The 15,939-nt window shown below is 54.6% G+C and overlaps 1 protein-coding gene across 2 annotated transcripts in view; it reads right to left on the minus strand.

The window, feature by feature from the left end:
* The window catches only part of LOC140458563 (uncharacterized), a 183,786-nt gene that overhangs the window by 9,804 nt on the left and 158,043 nt on the right, over positions 1–15,939 (minus strand). For both annotated transcript variants that reach the window (XM_072553338.1, XM_072553337.1), the window contains one exon: positions 11,811–11,945. In XM_072553338.1, the coding sequence (XP_072409439.1) occupies positions 11,811–11,945 (135 nt within the window). The remainder of the gene's footprint in view (positions 1–11,810; positions 11,946–15,939) is intronic.

The following is a 15,939-nucleotide window of genomic DNA, read 5'->3' on the forward strand; positions in this document are numbered from 1 at the left end:
AGATGGGAGAACGAGACAGCGCTGGGCTCGAGTGGCGAGGAACAGTGAGGGAGGCTGAGAGAGTTGGGGTCGAGAGAATGGAGGGTGGGAGAGACGGGGCGAATGAGTGGGAGATGAGAGAGTGGAGTGTGCGCGAGGAGAGGGTGTGAGAGTGGAGGGTGTGAGAGTGGAGGGTGTGAGAGGGGAGGGCGTGAGAAGGGAGGGCGTGAGAAGGGAGGGCGAGAGAGAGGAGTGTGTGAGAGAAGGGAGAGCAAGAGGGAATGCGAGAGAGAGGGACGAGCGAGGGAGGGGAGGGCGATACAGAGGGTAGGGTGAGAGAGGGGAAGACGAGAGAGAAGACGGTGAGTGAGAGGGGAGGACAAGCGAGAGGAGGGCGAGAGTGGGGAGGGCGATTGGGAGAGGGTGAGAGAGGGGAGGAAGAGAGGCGGTGCGAGAGAGAGTGGGGGCGAGACTGTGGCGGGCAAGAGAGTGCTGTGCGAGAGAAGGGTGGGCGAGAGTAGGGTGGGCGGGTGAGGGGTAGGAGCGAGAGGGGAGGGAGCGAGAGGGGAGGGAGTGAGAGGGGCGGGGGCGAGAGGGGCGGGGGCGAGAGGGGAGGGGGCGAGAGGGGAGGGGGCGAGAGGGGAGGGGGCGAGAGGGGAGGGGGCGAGAGGGACGGGCGCGAGAGGGACGGGCGCGAGAGGGACGGGCGCGAGAGGGACGGGCGCGAGAGGGACGGGCGCGAGAGGGACGGGCGCGATGGGAGGGTGAGAGAGAGGGGGGAAGGTGAGAGGGGGAAAGGTGAGGGGGGGCAAGGTGAGAGGGGGCAAGGTGAGGGCGGGGAAGGTGAGGGGCGGAAGGTGAGGGGGGGAAGGTGAGGGGGGAAAGTGAGAGGGGGGAAGGTGAGAGAGTGGAGGGCCAGAGAGGTGATGGCAAGAGAAAAAGGAGTGCGAGAGAAGGCAGGTAGGCAGCGGGGGAGGGCGATAGAGTGGAGAGAGAGAGAGGGGGAGGGATAGAGAGGAGACTGCGAGAGAGGGCAGGACGAGAGAGGGGAGGGCGAGATAAGTGGGATCGAGAGAGGGGAAGGTGAGCATGGGGAGAACAAGAGAGTGGAGGGCGAGAAAGAGGGCACGAGAGAGGGGAATGCGTGAGGGGTGGTCGATACAGCGGGGCTGAGAGAGAGGGGGTGAGAGAGTAGAGGACGGGAGAGGGTCAGCCAAGATTCAGGAGGGGGAAAGAGGAATAGGGAGACATAGAGGAGGGGGAGAGAGAGGCGAGGGAGAGGTAGGGGAGGTTGTGGGAGGAGAGGGCGTGAGAAAGTGGGGACAAGAGAGTGGAGGGCGAGAGAGGGGAAGGTGCGAGAGGGGAGCGCGAGAAAGTGGTCGGCGAGAGAGTGCCAAGCCAAAGATGGGAGAGCGAGAGACGGGAGGGTGAGAGACGGGAGGGTGAGAGACTGGAGGGCGAGAGACGGGGTAGAGCGAGAGAGAGGCGAGCGCAGGAGAAGGGAGGGCGAGAGACAGGGGAGTGTGAGAGAAGGGAGGTTGAGAGAGGGGACCGCAAGAAAGGGAAGGGCGAGAGACAGGGGATGGCAAGAGAGGAGAGGGCGAGAGAGGGGTGCGAGAGCAGGAGGGCGAGACAGGTGAGGGCAAGAGAGATGGGAGAACGAAAGAGAGGTGGACGCGAGTGGGGAGGGTGAGTGAGGAGAGGCTGAGAGAGTTGGGGTCAAGAGAGTGGAGGGGAGGAGAGACGGGGCCAGTGAGTGGCGGACGATAGAGGGGAGTGGGCGCGAGGAGAGGGCGTGAGAGAGGACAGTGTGAGAGGGGAGGGCATGGGAGGGGTGTGTGAGAGAGGGGAGGTCGCGGGAGGTGAAGGCGAGAGAAGGGAGGGCGACTGAGAGAGGAGGGCAAGCAAGAGGAGGGAGGAAGGAGAGGGGAATGCGTAAGGGGAGGGCGAGTGAGGGGATGGAGAGAGTGGGGAGGGCGAGAACAGTAGGGTCGAGAGACAGAGGGCGAGAGAGAGGGGAGGGCGAGAACGGTGGGGGCGGGAGTATTGAGGGCAAGATAGTGGAGGGCGAGAGAGTGCGAGAGAGTGGAGGGCATGAGAGGGTAGTGCACGATAGGGGAGGGTCCGAGAGGGGACGTTGAGTGAGGCGAGAGCGAGATAGGGGAGGGCGGAGAGGGGGAGTGGAAGAGAGGGGTAAGCGAGCGATTGGAGGGAGAGAGAGGTGAGAGGGAGAGCGAGGAGGTCACGACAGTGGTGTGCGAGAGAGTGGGGTGCGAGAGAGTGGGGTGCGAGAGAGTGTGGGGAGGGTGAGAGAGAGGTGAGGGCGAGAGAGGCGGGTGGGCGAGAGAGAGAGGGGAGGGCGAGAGAGAGGGTTGGGCGAGAGAGTGGGGGGGCGAGAGAGTGGGGGGCGAGAGAGTGGGGGTGCGAGAGAGTTGGGGGTGAGAGAGAGTGGGGGGTGTGAGAGAGTGGGGGGTGCGAGAGAGAGGGGGGTGCGAGAGAGTGGGGGGTGCGAGAGAGTGGGGGGTGCGAGAGAGTGGGGGGTGCGAGAGAGTGGGGGGTGCGAGAGAGTGGGGGGTGCGAGAGAGTGGGGGGTGCGAGAGAGTGGGGGGTGCGAGAGAGTGGGGGGTGCGAGAGAGTGGGGGGTGCGAGAGAGTGGGGGGTGCGAGAGAGTGGGGGGTGCGAGAGAGTGGGGGGTGCGAGAGAGTGGGGGGTGCGAGAGAGTGGGGGGTGCGAGAGAGTGGGGGGTGTGAGAGAGTGGGGGGGCGAGAGAGTCGGGGGGCGAGAGTGGAGGTCGCGAGAGGGGCGGGCAAGAGTGAGGGGAGGGTGAGAGAGATGATAAGGTGGGAGAGGAGAGGGCAGGAGAGGTGACGTCGAGATTAGGGAGAGAGGGGGAGAACCGGGAGAGAGAGGCGAGGGAGAGTTAGGGGAGATTGTGGGAGGAGAGGGCGAGAGAGAGGTGTGTGAGAGGGAAGGGTGAGAGAAATTGGGGACAAGAGAGGGGAGGGCGCGTGAGACGGGAGGGTGAGAGACGGGAGGGCAAGAGACGGGAGGGCGAGAGACGCGGTAGAGCGAGAGATGCGGTAGAGCGAGAGAGAGGTGAGCGTGACAGTGGGGAGGATGAGAGTGGGGAGGGCGAGAGTGGGGAGGGCGAGAGTGGGGAGGGCGAGAGTGGGGAGGGCGAGAGTGGGGAGGGCGAGAGTGGGGAGGGCGAGAGTGGGGAGGGCGAGAGTGGGGAGGGCGAGAAAGGGAAGAGCGAGAAAGGGAAGAGCGAGAAACAGGGGAGGGCAAGAGAGGAGAGGGCAAGAGAGGTAATGCGAGACCGGGAGGGCGAGAGAGGTGAGGGCAAGAGAGATGGGAGAACGAGACAGCGCTGGGCTCGAGTGGCGAGGAACAGTGAGGGAGGCTGAGAGAGTTGGGGTCGAGAGAATGGAGGGCGGGAGAGACGGGGCGAACGAGTGGGAGATGAGAGAGTGGAGTGTGCGCGAGGAGAGGGTGTGAGAGTGGAGGGTGTGAGAGTGGAGGGTGTGAGAGTGGAGGGTGTGAGAGGGGAGGGCGTGAGAAGGGAGGGCGTGAGAAGGGAGGGCGTGAGAAGGGAGGGCGTGAGAAGGGAGGGTGTGAGAAGGGAGGGCGTGAGAAGGGAGGGCGAGAGAGAGGAGTGTGTGAGAGAAGGGAGAGCAAGAGGGAATGCGAGAGAGAGGGACGAGCGAGGGAGGGGAGGACGAGGGAAAAGGGAGTGCGAGAGAAGGCAGGTAGGCAGTGGGGGAGGGCGATAGAGTGGAGAGCGAGAGAAGGGGAAGGATAGAGAGGAGACTGCGAGAGAGGGCAGGACGAGAGAGTGGAAGGCGAGAAAGAGGGCACAAGGTGGGGGGCGATATAGCGGGGCTGAGAAAGAGGGGGTGAGAGTGTAGAGGACGGGAGAGGGTAAGCCGAGATTCAGGAGGGGGAGAGACGATTAGGGAGACATAGAGGAGGGGGAGAGAGAGGCGAGGGAGAGGTAGGGGAGGACGTGGGAGGAAAGGGCGTGAGAGTAGGGTGCGAGAAAGTGGGGACAAGAGAGTGGAGGGCGCAAGAGGGGGAGGCGCGAGAGGGGAGGGCGCAAGAGGGGAGGGCGCAAGAGGGGAGGGCGCAAGAGGGGAGGGCGCAAGTGGGGAGGGCGCAAGAGGGGAGGGCGCAAGAGGGGAGGCCGCAAGAGGGGAGGCCGCAAGAGGGGAGGGCGCAAGAGGGGAGGGCGCAAGAGGGGAGGGCGCAAGAGGGGAGGGCGCAAGAGGGGAGGGCGCAAGAGGGGAGCATGAGAAAGGGGTCGACGAGAGAGTGCAAAGCGGGAGGGCGAGAGACCTGAGGGCGAGAGACGGGAGGGTGAGAGACGGGAGGGTGAGAGACGGGGTAGAGCAAGAGAGGGGCGAGCGCGCAAGAGGGGAGGGCAAGAACGGGAGGGCGAGAGAGGTGAGGGCGAGAGAGATGGGAGAACGAGAGAGAGATGGGCGCGAGTGGGGAGGGTGAGTAAAGAGAGGCCGAGAGAGTTGGGGGTAAAGAGAGTGGATGGCGGGAGAGACGGGGCGAGCGAGTGGGGGACGAGCGAGGGGAGTGCGCGCGAGGAGAGGGCGTGAGAGGGGACGGCGTGGAAGGGGTGTATGAGATCAGTGAGGGCGCGGGAGGGGAGGGTGTGGCAGGGGAGGGCGCGGGAGGGGAGGGCGCGGGACGGGGGTAGTGCGAGTGAGGAGAGGGTGAGCAAGAGGAGGATGACAGAGAGAGGCGGGCGAGAGAGGGATGGGAGGGCGAGAGATGAGAGGGCGAGAGTTGGGAGGGCGAGTGATGGGAGGGCGAGTGATGGGAGGGCGAGAGTGGGGACAGAATAGCGGGGCAGTGAGAGAGGGGTGTGAGAAAGTGGAGGGCGAGAGAGTGGAGGGGGAGATTGTGGAGGGGAAGAGAGGGGAGGGAGAAAGACTGGAGGGAGAGAGAGGCGAGAGTGAGAGAGAGGAGGTCGTGAGAGGGGAGTGCGAGAGAGGGGGGTGTGAGAGTGTGGGGCGAGAGAGTGGAGGGCGAGAGAGGGCACGGCAAGAGAGCGGTGGGTGCGAGAGGGGAGTGCGCAAGAGGGGAGGGCGCGAGAGGGAAGGTCGAGAAGGGAGGGCGAGAGAGAAAGGGCGAGTTAGCGCGACAGAGACAGAGAGGGGGGAGAGAGGGGTGGGAGAGAGAGGGGAGGAGAAAGGGGAGGGCGGGGGGGCAAAATTGGAGATGGGGAGAGAGGGGAGGGAGAGAGATTGGAGGGAGAGAGAAGGGAACGCAGGATAGGGGTGATCGAGAGAGGGGCTTGGGCAAGAGAAGGGCGGGCGAGAGAAAGGAGGGCGAGAGAGAGGGTAGAGAGGGCAGTGCGAGAGCGAGGGAAGGGCGAGAGAGGGGAGGGCAAGCGAGAGGAGGGCGAGAGAGCGGGGAGAGTGAGAGAGAGTGGAGGGCGAGGGAGAGAGTGGAGGGCGAGGGGTGGAGGGAGAGAGAGGGGAGGGCGAGGGTGTCAATGGCGAGAGAGTGGAGGCCGATAGAGGTGAGGCCGAGAGAGGGGAGTGGATGGGAGAGGAGGGCGAGCGAGGGGAGTGCGAGCGAGATGGGAGGGTGAGAGAGTGGGTGCGAGAGAAAGAAGGGCGCGAGACGGGAGTGTGACAGACTGCAGCGTTAGAGACGGCAGTGTGTGAGTTGATAGGGTGAGAGAGCGGTGGGCGAGAGAGGGGAAAGAGGGGAAGGAGAGAGAGAGATGTGGGCAAGAATGTGGAGAGACAGGTGAGAGGGAGAGTGAGGGAAGGGAGAGAGGGGGATGGAGAGAGAGGGGAGTGCGAGAGACAGGAGTGTGAGAGAGTGGAGGGCGAGAGTAGGGAGGGCGAGATAGAGGGACGAGAGTGATGAGGGCAAGAGAGGGAATGGCGCGAGAGGGAATGGCGCGAGAGGGAATGGCGCGAGAGGGAATGGCGCGAGAGGGAATGGCGCGAGAGGGGAGGGCGAGAGAGGGGAGGGCGAGAGAGGGGAGGGCGAGAGAGGGGAGGGCGAGAGAGGGGAGGGCGAGAGAGGGGAGGGCGAGAGAGGGGAGGGCGAGAGAGGGGAGGGCGAGAGAGGGGAGGGCGAGAGAGGGGAGGGCGAGAGAGGGGAGGGCGAGGGTCGGGAGGGCGAGGGACGGGAGGGCGAGGGACGGGAGGGCGAGAGAGGGAAGGGTGAGAGAGGGGAGGGCGAGAGAGGGGAGGGCGAGGGATGGGAGGGCGAGGGATGGGAGGGCGAGAGAGGGGAGGGCGAGGGACGGGAGGGCGAGAGAGGGGAGGGCGAGGGACGGGAGGGCGAGAGAGGGAAGGGCGAGGGACGGGAGGGCGAGGGACGGGAAGGCGAGGGACGGGAAGGCGAGGGACGGGAAGGCGAGGGACGGCAGGGCGAGGGAGGGGGAAGGGCGAGAGAGGGGAAGGCAAGAGAGAACTATGGGCGAGAAAGTGGAGAGACAGGTGAGAGGGAGAAAGAGGGAAGGGAGAGAAAGGGGAGGGCGAGAGAGGGGACTGCGATAGATGGGAGGCCGTGAGATGGGCAGGCAAGAGACGGGAGGGCGAGAGACGGGGGAGGGTGAGAGGGAAGGGAGTGTGAGCGAGGTGAAGGTGAGAGATTGGAGGGCGAGAGAGGGGACGGCTTGAGAAGGAAGGCTGAGAGAGGGAATGGTGAGAGAGGGGAAGCCGAAAAAGGTGAGGACCAAAGAGGGGAGGGGAGGGATGGGAGACCAGAGAAAGGAGGGCGAGAGAGTGGTGTGCAAGAGTGCAGAGGGTGAGAGAGGGGATGGCGAGGGAGGGAAGGGCAACAGAGAGGTGTACGATATACCGGTGGTGACAGAGTGGGGGGTGCGAGAGAGGGGATGGAGAGAGTGGGGAAGGCAGGAAAGGGAATGAGGAGAGAGGGGTGGGGGAGATAGGGGAGGGAGAGAGGTGCGTGGGCGAGAGAGGGGAGGTCGTGAGAGGGGAGGTCGTGAGAGGGGAGGTCGTGAGAGGGGAGGTCGTGAGAGGGGAGGTCGTGAGAGGGGCGGTCGTGAGAGGGGGGGTCATGAGAAGGAAGGTAGTGAGAGGGGAGGTTGAGCGAGTGCTGTGCAAGCGAGGGGAGGGCGAGAGAGGGGAGGGCGAGCGAGGGGAGGGCGAGCGAGGGGAGGGCGAGCGAGGGGAGGGTGAGCGGGGGGAGGGCGAGCGAGAGTTTGGAGGGCAAGAGAGTGAGTGTGGAGGGCCGGAGAGTGAGTGTGGAGGGCCAGAGTGAGTGTGGAGGGCCAGAGAAAGAGGAGGGTGAGGGAGGAGGAGGGAGGGAGGGAGAGGGAGAGAGAGGGGAGGCCGATGGAGGTGTGGCCGAGAGAGGGGAGTGGATAGCAGGGGAGGGCGAGCGAGGGGAGTTCGGGCGAGATGTGAGGGTGAGAGAGTGGGTGCTAGAGAAGGAAGGGCTTGAGACAGGAGTGTGAGAGACTACAGTGTTAGAGGCGGCAATCTTTGAGTTGGTCGGGCGAGAGAGGGTGGGCAAGAGAGAGGCGTGGGTGAGAGAGGGGAGGGCGAGAGAGAGGTGTGGGCGAGAAAGTGGAGAGACAGGGGAGAGGGAGAGGGAGAGAGATGGAAGGGAGAGAGGGGGAATGCGAGAGGGGAGTGTGGGAGAGTGGAGGGCGAGAGTGGGGAGGGCGAGATAGAGGGGCAAGAGAGTTGAGGGTGAGAGAGGGAATGGCGCGAGAGGGTATGGCCTGAGAGGGGTTGGCGAGTGAGGCGAGTGCGAGGAGGTTGAGAGTGAGGGGCGAGAGAGTTGAGGGCGAGAGAAGGGAGGGCGAGAGAGGGCAGGGCGAGAGAGGGCAGGGCGAGGGGGGAGGGCTCAAGAGATGGGAATGCTGGAGATTTTAAAATGCAGAAAAAAATAGACAAATCCCTGGGGCTAATCATGTATATCCGAGGACATTGGGGGAAACTCAGGAAGAAGTGCCCCTGAAAGAGGTATTCATATCAGTGACAGCCACGGGTGATGAGCTGGAAGCCTACACATGTAGTGTCTCACAAACTTGACTCGGTTTGTTGAAGAGGTGACGAAGAAGATAGATAATGACAGACCAGGAGACTTTGTCTATACTGACCACAGCAAGACCTTGGAAAGGGTTTAGTGTGGAACACTGGTTAGTAAGGTTAGATCACATGGGAGCAGGGAGAGCTATCCAACTGGATACAAAATTGGCTTGACACTGGGAGACAGAGAGTGGTGGGAGAGGGTTGTTGTGCAGACTGGGGGCCTATCACCAGCAGTGTGCTATAAGAAACAGTACTAGATCCACTGTTATGCATCATTTACAGAAATTATTTCTCTAAGAGCATAGGAGTCATTGTTAGTAAGTGTGTTGATAAAAGTCCGGATATAACACGGGTTATAGCAGGAAATACAGTTATCGAGGGGGATCTCGAACAACTGAGCCAGTGGGCCAAGGAATGAAAGATGGAGTTATATTCAGGTGATGGATTTTGGTAAAACAAACGAGGGAAGACAAACACAATTAATGGTCAGGCCTGGGCAGTGTTGGTGAACAGAGAGAGAGACCAAGGAGTCCAGTTACATTGATCCTTGGATGTGGCATCACACATGGACAGGGTGGGGAAAGGGCATTTGACAGACTTAGTCTCATGGGTCAGATCATTGACTACATGATTGGGTACATCATGATACGGCTGTATAAAGCATTGCTGGCTCCCCAGCTGGAGTACTGCATAGAATTCCGATCATCCTGATTTAGGAAACATTTCCTGAAACTGCAAATGGAACAAAGATTGACAAAAATGTTACTGATACTGGAGCGTTTGACAGAAACAGAGAGGCTGGATAAGCTGGAAAGCAACATAGGGATTTGGCATTTGAGGTTAAGGAGAATGCAAGGAAATTCTACAGCACCCACGTACAAAACACCAACTAGAGAGACACTAGGGCCCTGCAAAGACCTGTAAGGCTATCCATGAGTGGAATCACCGAAGATGGGTGAGACCCTAAATGAACATTTTATGTCACAAATTACTGCGGACAAGTCAGGAACGAAAAACCGATGGCTTGTAAAGAGTTCTCTTTGCAGAAGAGGTGGTGCTGGAGGTCTTCAAACATAAAGGTAGAGAAAGCCCGAGGTCCTGAACAAGTGTAACCCAGAACATTGAGGCAAAGTAGTGGCAGGGACCCGAGCAGAACTATTTGCATCATTGTCCTTCGATGATAGAAATCACAGGACGATGATTAAAACCACGAAGGATACAGGTAAGGTGATTAGCCAATGTCTTTACCCCAGGGCAGTGGAGTCCATAACTAGATCGAATTGAAGTGCAGAAGGAGGAGGTGTTAGCAATTCTGCAAAGTTTAAAAATAGATAAGTCCCCGAGGCCGAGTGAGATTTACCCTCGGATTCACTGGGAATCCAGGAAGGAGATTGCCAAGCCTTTGGCTTTGATCTTTATGTCGTCATTGTTTACAGGAATAGTGCCAGAAGGTTGGAGGAGAGCAAATGTTGTCCCTTTAGATTAGATTACTTACAGTGTGGAAACAGGCCCTTCGGCCCAACAAGTCCACAACGACCCTCTGCTGAGCACCCAACCCAGACCCATTCCCTTACATTTACCCCTTCACCTGGGCAATTTACCATGGCCAATTCAGCTAACCTGCACATTTTGGACTGTGGGAGGAAACCGGAACACCCGGAGGAAACCCACACAGACACGGGGAGAATGTGCAAACTCCACACAGAGAGTCGCCTGAGGCGGGAATTGAAGCTGGGTCTCTGGTGCTGTGAGGAAGCAGTGCTAACCACTGTGTCACCGCGCCACCCCAAGCAGGGGAATGGGGACAATCCTGGTAGTTATAGACCTGTGAGCTTTACTTTGATTCTGGGTAAAGTGTTAGAAAGGCTTGTAGGGGATAGGATTTATAATCATCTGGAGATGAGTAAGTTGATTAGGGATAGCCAACATGATTTTGTGAAGGGTAGATCGTGCCCTCACAAACCTTATTGAACTCTTTAAGGAGGTGAACAAAGAGATGGATGAGGGTACAGCAGTTGATATGGTGTATATGTATTTCAGTAAGGCGTTTGTTACGGTTCCCTGTGGTAGGCCATTGCCAATAATACGGAGGCATGGGTTTGTGGGTGATTTAGCAATTTGGATCAGAAATTGGCTCACTGAAAGAAGGCAGAGGGTAGTGGTTGATGCGAAATATCGATCCTGGAGATCTGTTACTGGTGGGTACTGCCAGGATGTGTTTTGGGTCCACTGTTGCTGTCAATTATATAAATGACCTGAATGAGGGCATTGAAGGATGGGTTAGTAAATTTGCAGAAGACACTAAGGTTGGTAAAGTTGTGGATAGTGACGAAGGATGTTGTAGGTTACAGAAGTTTGCAAGTGGAGTTGAATGTGGAAAGGTGTGAGGCGATTCACTCTGGAGGGAGTAACAGGAACACAGGGTACTGGGAAAATGGTAAGATTCTTGGTAGTGCAGATGAACAGAGAGATCTCTATGTCCATGTACATAGATCCTTCAAAGTTGCCACCCAGGTTTATGGGTTTTTTTAAGAAGCCATTCAGTGTGTGAGCTTGTCTTGGTAGAGGGATTGAGTTTCAGAACCATTAGATCATGCTGCAGCTGTACAAAACTCTGGGTGTGGCCACATTTGTTCAGGAAGGATGTGTAAGCTTTGGAAAGGATTCAGAGGAGATTTACTAGGAAGTTACCTGGTATGGAGGGAAGGTCTTATGAGGAAAGGCTGAGGGACTTTAAGCTGTTTTTGTTCCAAAGAATGTGTTTGAGGTCAATTAATTGAGACAAATAAGATTATCAGCAGGTGAGATGGGTTGGATAGTGAGAGCCTTTTCTCTTGGATGGCGATGTCTAGCACGAGGGGAGATAGCTTTAAATTGAGGCAGATATTAATATTAATAAATAGATATGGGACAGATGCCAGAGGTAGGTTCTTTACACAGAATAGTCGGGGCATGGAATGCATTGCCTGCAACAGTGGTAGACTCGCCAACTTTAAGGGCATTTACACGGTCATTGGATAGTTGTATGGACACGAATTGGAATAGTGTTGGTTCGGTGGGCTCCAGATTGGATCCACAGTTTGACTCAAAATCGAGGGCCGAAGGGCCTGTATTGCACTGTCACGTTCTGTGTTCTAGTGGACAAAAATATGAGATGGGGGAGGAAGGACTTAAAAGCGAATTTAGGAGAAAATGTTCTACACAGAGGATGGTGCAGTTATGGAATGAGCTTCCAGGGGAAGTGGTAGAGAAAAGTACAATAACATGTGAAAGACATTTGGGCAGGTACATGGGGAGGAGAAGGTTTGAAGGGATCTGGGTCAAACACAGGGAAATGTGACTCGTTCATGGACTCTGCTCAGCAGGGACTAGTTGGATTGAAGGAACAGTTTCCGTGCTGCATGGCTCTATCTCCAGTTATTGGAGGAGGAGACGACCGAGATAAGGCATGTTGTGGACACTAAAGCAAGTTACAGCGATAGGGATGGTAGTCTGGAATGCAGTACATTTCAAATATGTGGAGTGACGTTTGGGATAGGACAAGGTTACAGAGATAGGAACTGTTATAGGGGTTACAAGTTATTGAAGACACAGGTGCATAAGAAATGCCATAGATACACTGTTGCAGAGTAGTGAGTCTTACTACAACAAAACTTACAGTAGGAGTGGTGATTGAGCCTGGGGTGTGTGTGTACTGTGCTGCACCTCCAATACTGGATTGTGTCATGTCTTGTTAGCCGATGTTTGGAGCCCTCTCATTGCTTTCTGCTCTGTGCACTGTGGGTGTCTTACCTCACTGCAGGATTTATTGAAGGCTCCAGATCTCCCTTCCCTTTGTCTCTCTGGCTGACCAACCATCTTCAATGAGGTGCTGGACGAGACACCCAGCAGCTGGGAAGTTAATCGAGTCTGAACCTTTCTGAGTACCTACAGGAGACAGAGAACAAGATGGAATGGGAAATCAGACGGATACAATGAGGATTGAAAATGGCACTGAGTACCACCACAGAAATCTGGAAAATCCCAGTCTCCATCCCTCGCCTGTGCTGCCTCGTCTCTGTGGAGTGGAGAATTCTGTTAGCTCAGGATCTGCTGTAGGTGCAATAGATAGAGAGAGAGAAAGAGAGAGCAAAAGTGAGAGCAAGACCGAGATACTAAGTGATATCAGCAGAGTGCTGGAAGATATCAGGATCACACAACTATGTTGGAAGAACAGGTTTTGCTTCATTATGCTGTGGTATAACGGGTCAGGAATGAGCAACCTGTGAGCAGGTGAAGTGATGGCCGAGTGGTTTTATTGCAAGAGCATATATCCCAAACCCTCAGCTAATGTTCAAGGAAGGCCGGTTGGAATCCCACCATCAAAAATGGTCGAATTTGAAATCAATAATTTTAAAAATAGTAATTAACAATCCACAAATAAGTATGAACCCATTGCTGATGTCCAAAAAACCCCAAACAGTTGTCCTTTCGAGAAGGACATTTGCCCATCCTGACGTGGTCTACACGACATCCCCACAGCAAAGTGTTTGCCTCTCAATTACCCTCTGAAATGGCCAAGCAAGTTACTCAGCTCAAGGGCAGCTAGGGCTGGGCAAGAAAGGCTGTTCAGCCAAAGACACCCACATCCCATACCTGATTTTAAAAATAATCCTTTCGGATGGTCCCACTGGAACCGTGCTGGGACCAGGGTCCTGGCCGATCATGTCGGTAGGAGTATGGACAGGGCTTTCAACTGACAGAGAGGATGGAGGGACAGTGTTCAGGTGAAAGAAGCTTTCCAAATCCAAAGGGAAAAGTTGAAGTATGGGAGCAGCATCAGAATATGGCTGAAGAAAAGCAAAAAAAGAACAGGATGGGATAGAGTTTAACTAAAATTGTACATCAGTGAATAGATTTATGTCAGGAAATTGTTGGAAATAGTAAGTTATGTTCTTTTTGAATGAACAACGTTGCTGCAGTAAGGTAGATGGATTTGTGACACAGAGATAAAAGAGATTTAGACACCAGTGAGACATGGATAGAGGGTGAACAACAATATTCAGTAGGTCATATTCTTGTGCAAACTCAGGCAAATTGGGTAAAACGAACAATTATTGTCAAGAAAGGCATTACAGAGAAAGCATTTGGCCGCAGACCATGAAGTAGAGTCAGTCTGAATGTAATTCCTGGCTACGACTTGCCAAGGACACAAGCAGCAGAACAGTTTTAGCCAACGAACTGTATTCCTTTGCTCGTCACACAGGAACTCATTGGATTTTTAATAAAGGAATTATGATAATTTTGGAAAACTTCAATATTCGTATAATCTGGGACAATCACATGGGCAGCATTGATATTGGAAGAGGAGTTCAGTTATTTTTTTTCAGTGTTTCTTTGAAAAACACATTGTGCAACTGGCTAGGGACATAACTATCGCAGAGCGACCGTGTAATGAAACTTAGTGAATGAGTAATGTCACCTGCAGAGATCCTTCGGGAAATTGTGATAAAGTGCAGTTTAAATAAATATAAAGTTTTAAAGTGAATCACAGAAAGGACAAGCTACAACTAGAAACAAAAATAGTCAATTACATGAGTTTGAGAGGAGAACTGACCAAGGTAAACAGCCTAAACAGACTGAGACAAGTGTCTGTAAATGGACATTGTAAAACATTTAATGTAACAGTATAAAACACTCAACAAAAGGACATTTTATTGAAACAGTGAAAACCTCAGCAAGAAATCCCCACTGGTCCCTCACTCAGGAAAAAAGGGATCATACTAGATTATGAGGCTGAGAAGATCACAACAAAGTACTTAAATCCTGAAGTGAAAGAGTGCTTTAGGAGTAAATGTTAAATGGATTACAATGGGTCTGCTAGCAGGAGGGGGGCTGTGGGAAGGGGAATCATTGTCAGGGTTTATTGACACGACATGAACAGGGAGAGGTGAAGGTGCTGGAGGTGGTGAGAGTGTTACAGAGAGTGGTCAGGGTCTGAACGGTGTTACAAAGCCAGGACGGATTGCTGCAGCTGGAGGGGTTTACAGAGGTAGGGAGGGACATATGTATTTTTATTTATTCATTCATGGGATGAGGGTGTCACTGCCTGCACGAACATTCTTTGACCCCACTGGTAATTATCCAGAGGGCAGCTTGGAATCAGCCATATTGCTGTGGGATGGAGTCACATATCATCCAGACCAGGTTAGAATGTCCGTTGTCCTTCACTAAAGGAGGTCAGTGAACCAGATGAGTTACTCCTACTGAACAACTATGTTTTTATGATGGCCTCACCAATGTCTCACAACATCACATCCGGACTGCTACTCTCAATGCCCTCCCCAATGAAGGTAACCACCCCAAACGCCTGCTTCACCAGCCTGTCTACCTGTGACACCACACTCAAAGAGCTGTGTACCTGCATCCCTGGGTCACTGACTGACAACACTACCCAGGGCCCGAACATTAACTGTACAAGTCCCACCCTGGTTTGTTTCACCAAAATGGAACACTTCACATGATCTAATTAAACTCCATCTGCTATTCTTCAGCCCACTATCCCAGCAGTACTGTTAATCTTGTGTCATATATAATCTTCTCCTCTAACCATTTTACCACCAATGTCAGTGTCATCCAAGAAGCTTGCTTACCAAGAAACCAATATTCCCATCCAAACCATTTATCCAAATGGCAAACACCAGTGAACCCACTACTCTGCTGGTCACATGCCTCCTGTCAGAAAAACAACATGTCACCCATCACTGTCTGTCTACTACCATCAAGCAAATTTTGTATCCAGTTCACTAGCTCCTCCAGAATGCCATATCCTTTTTGCAATGATCTGAGTTTATTACCCAGTTTACCAGACAGAACATAGAACACAGAACAGTTCCGCCCAAGACCCTTTGGCCATGATTTCATGCCAACCTTTTATCCAACTGTAAGATCAAACTAACCTACATACCCTTCATTTTACTATTATCCGTGTATCTGTCCAAGAGTCTATTAAATGTCCCGAATGTGTCTAATTTTACTATAACCTTTGGCAGTTCATCCAACCACCTACCATTCTCTATCCTCTTATCCATCCTCCATTCACCTTAAAATTACACCCCCTTGCAATAGCCATTTATTCCATGGAAGGAAAGGTCTCTGACTATTCACACTCTGTGTGATTCTCATCACCTTGTTCACCTCCACCAAGTCGCCCCGCCCCCTTCTTCACTCCCATAAGAAAAGCCTTAGCTCCCTCAACCTTTCTCCATAAGAAATGCCCTCCATTCCAGGCAGCATCCTGGTAAATCTCCTGTGTACACTCTCTAAAACTTGCCCATCCTTCCTGTAAAGACGGGACCAGAACTGAACACAATATTGCAAGTGTGGTCTCACCAGGATGTTATAAAGATGCAGTAAAACCTCACGGCTCTTAAAATCAGTCCCCCTCTAAGGAAAGCCAACACAACATATGCCTTTTTAACAACCCTATCAAAGTGTGCGGCAACTTGAGGGAATAACTGACATGCACCCCATAATCTCTCTGTTCCTCCACACTGCCAATTATTCTGCCTTTCACCCTGTATTCTGTATTCAAATTCGACCTTCCAGAATGAATCACTTCACACTTTTCCAGATTGGACTCTATCTGCCACTTCCAGCCCAGCTCTGCGTCCTGTCAATGTCCCATTGCAACCTACAACAGCCCTCCACATTCCCCACCACTCTACCAAGCTTCATGTTATTGGCAAACTTACTAACCCATTCTCCAACGTCCACATCCAAGTCATTTACAAAAATCACAAAGAGCAGAGTCCCAGAGCCGATTGTTACAGAACCCCACTGGACACTGAGCTCCAGGCTCAATACTGTCCATCTGCTGCCACCCTCTGTCTTCTCTGGGCCATCCAATCCTGTATCCAGACAGACAGATCGCCCTGTATCC

This window comes from Chiloscyllium punctatum, chromosome 33, assembly GCF_047496795.1.
Source record: "Chiloscyllium punctatum isolate Juve2018m chromosome 33, sChiPun1.3, whole genome shotgun sequence".
Taxonomy (NCBI): Eukaryota; Metazoa; Chordata; class Chondrichthyes; order Orectolobiformes; family Hemiscylliidae; genus Chiloscyllium; species Chiloscyllium punctatum.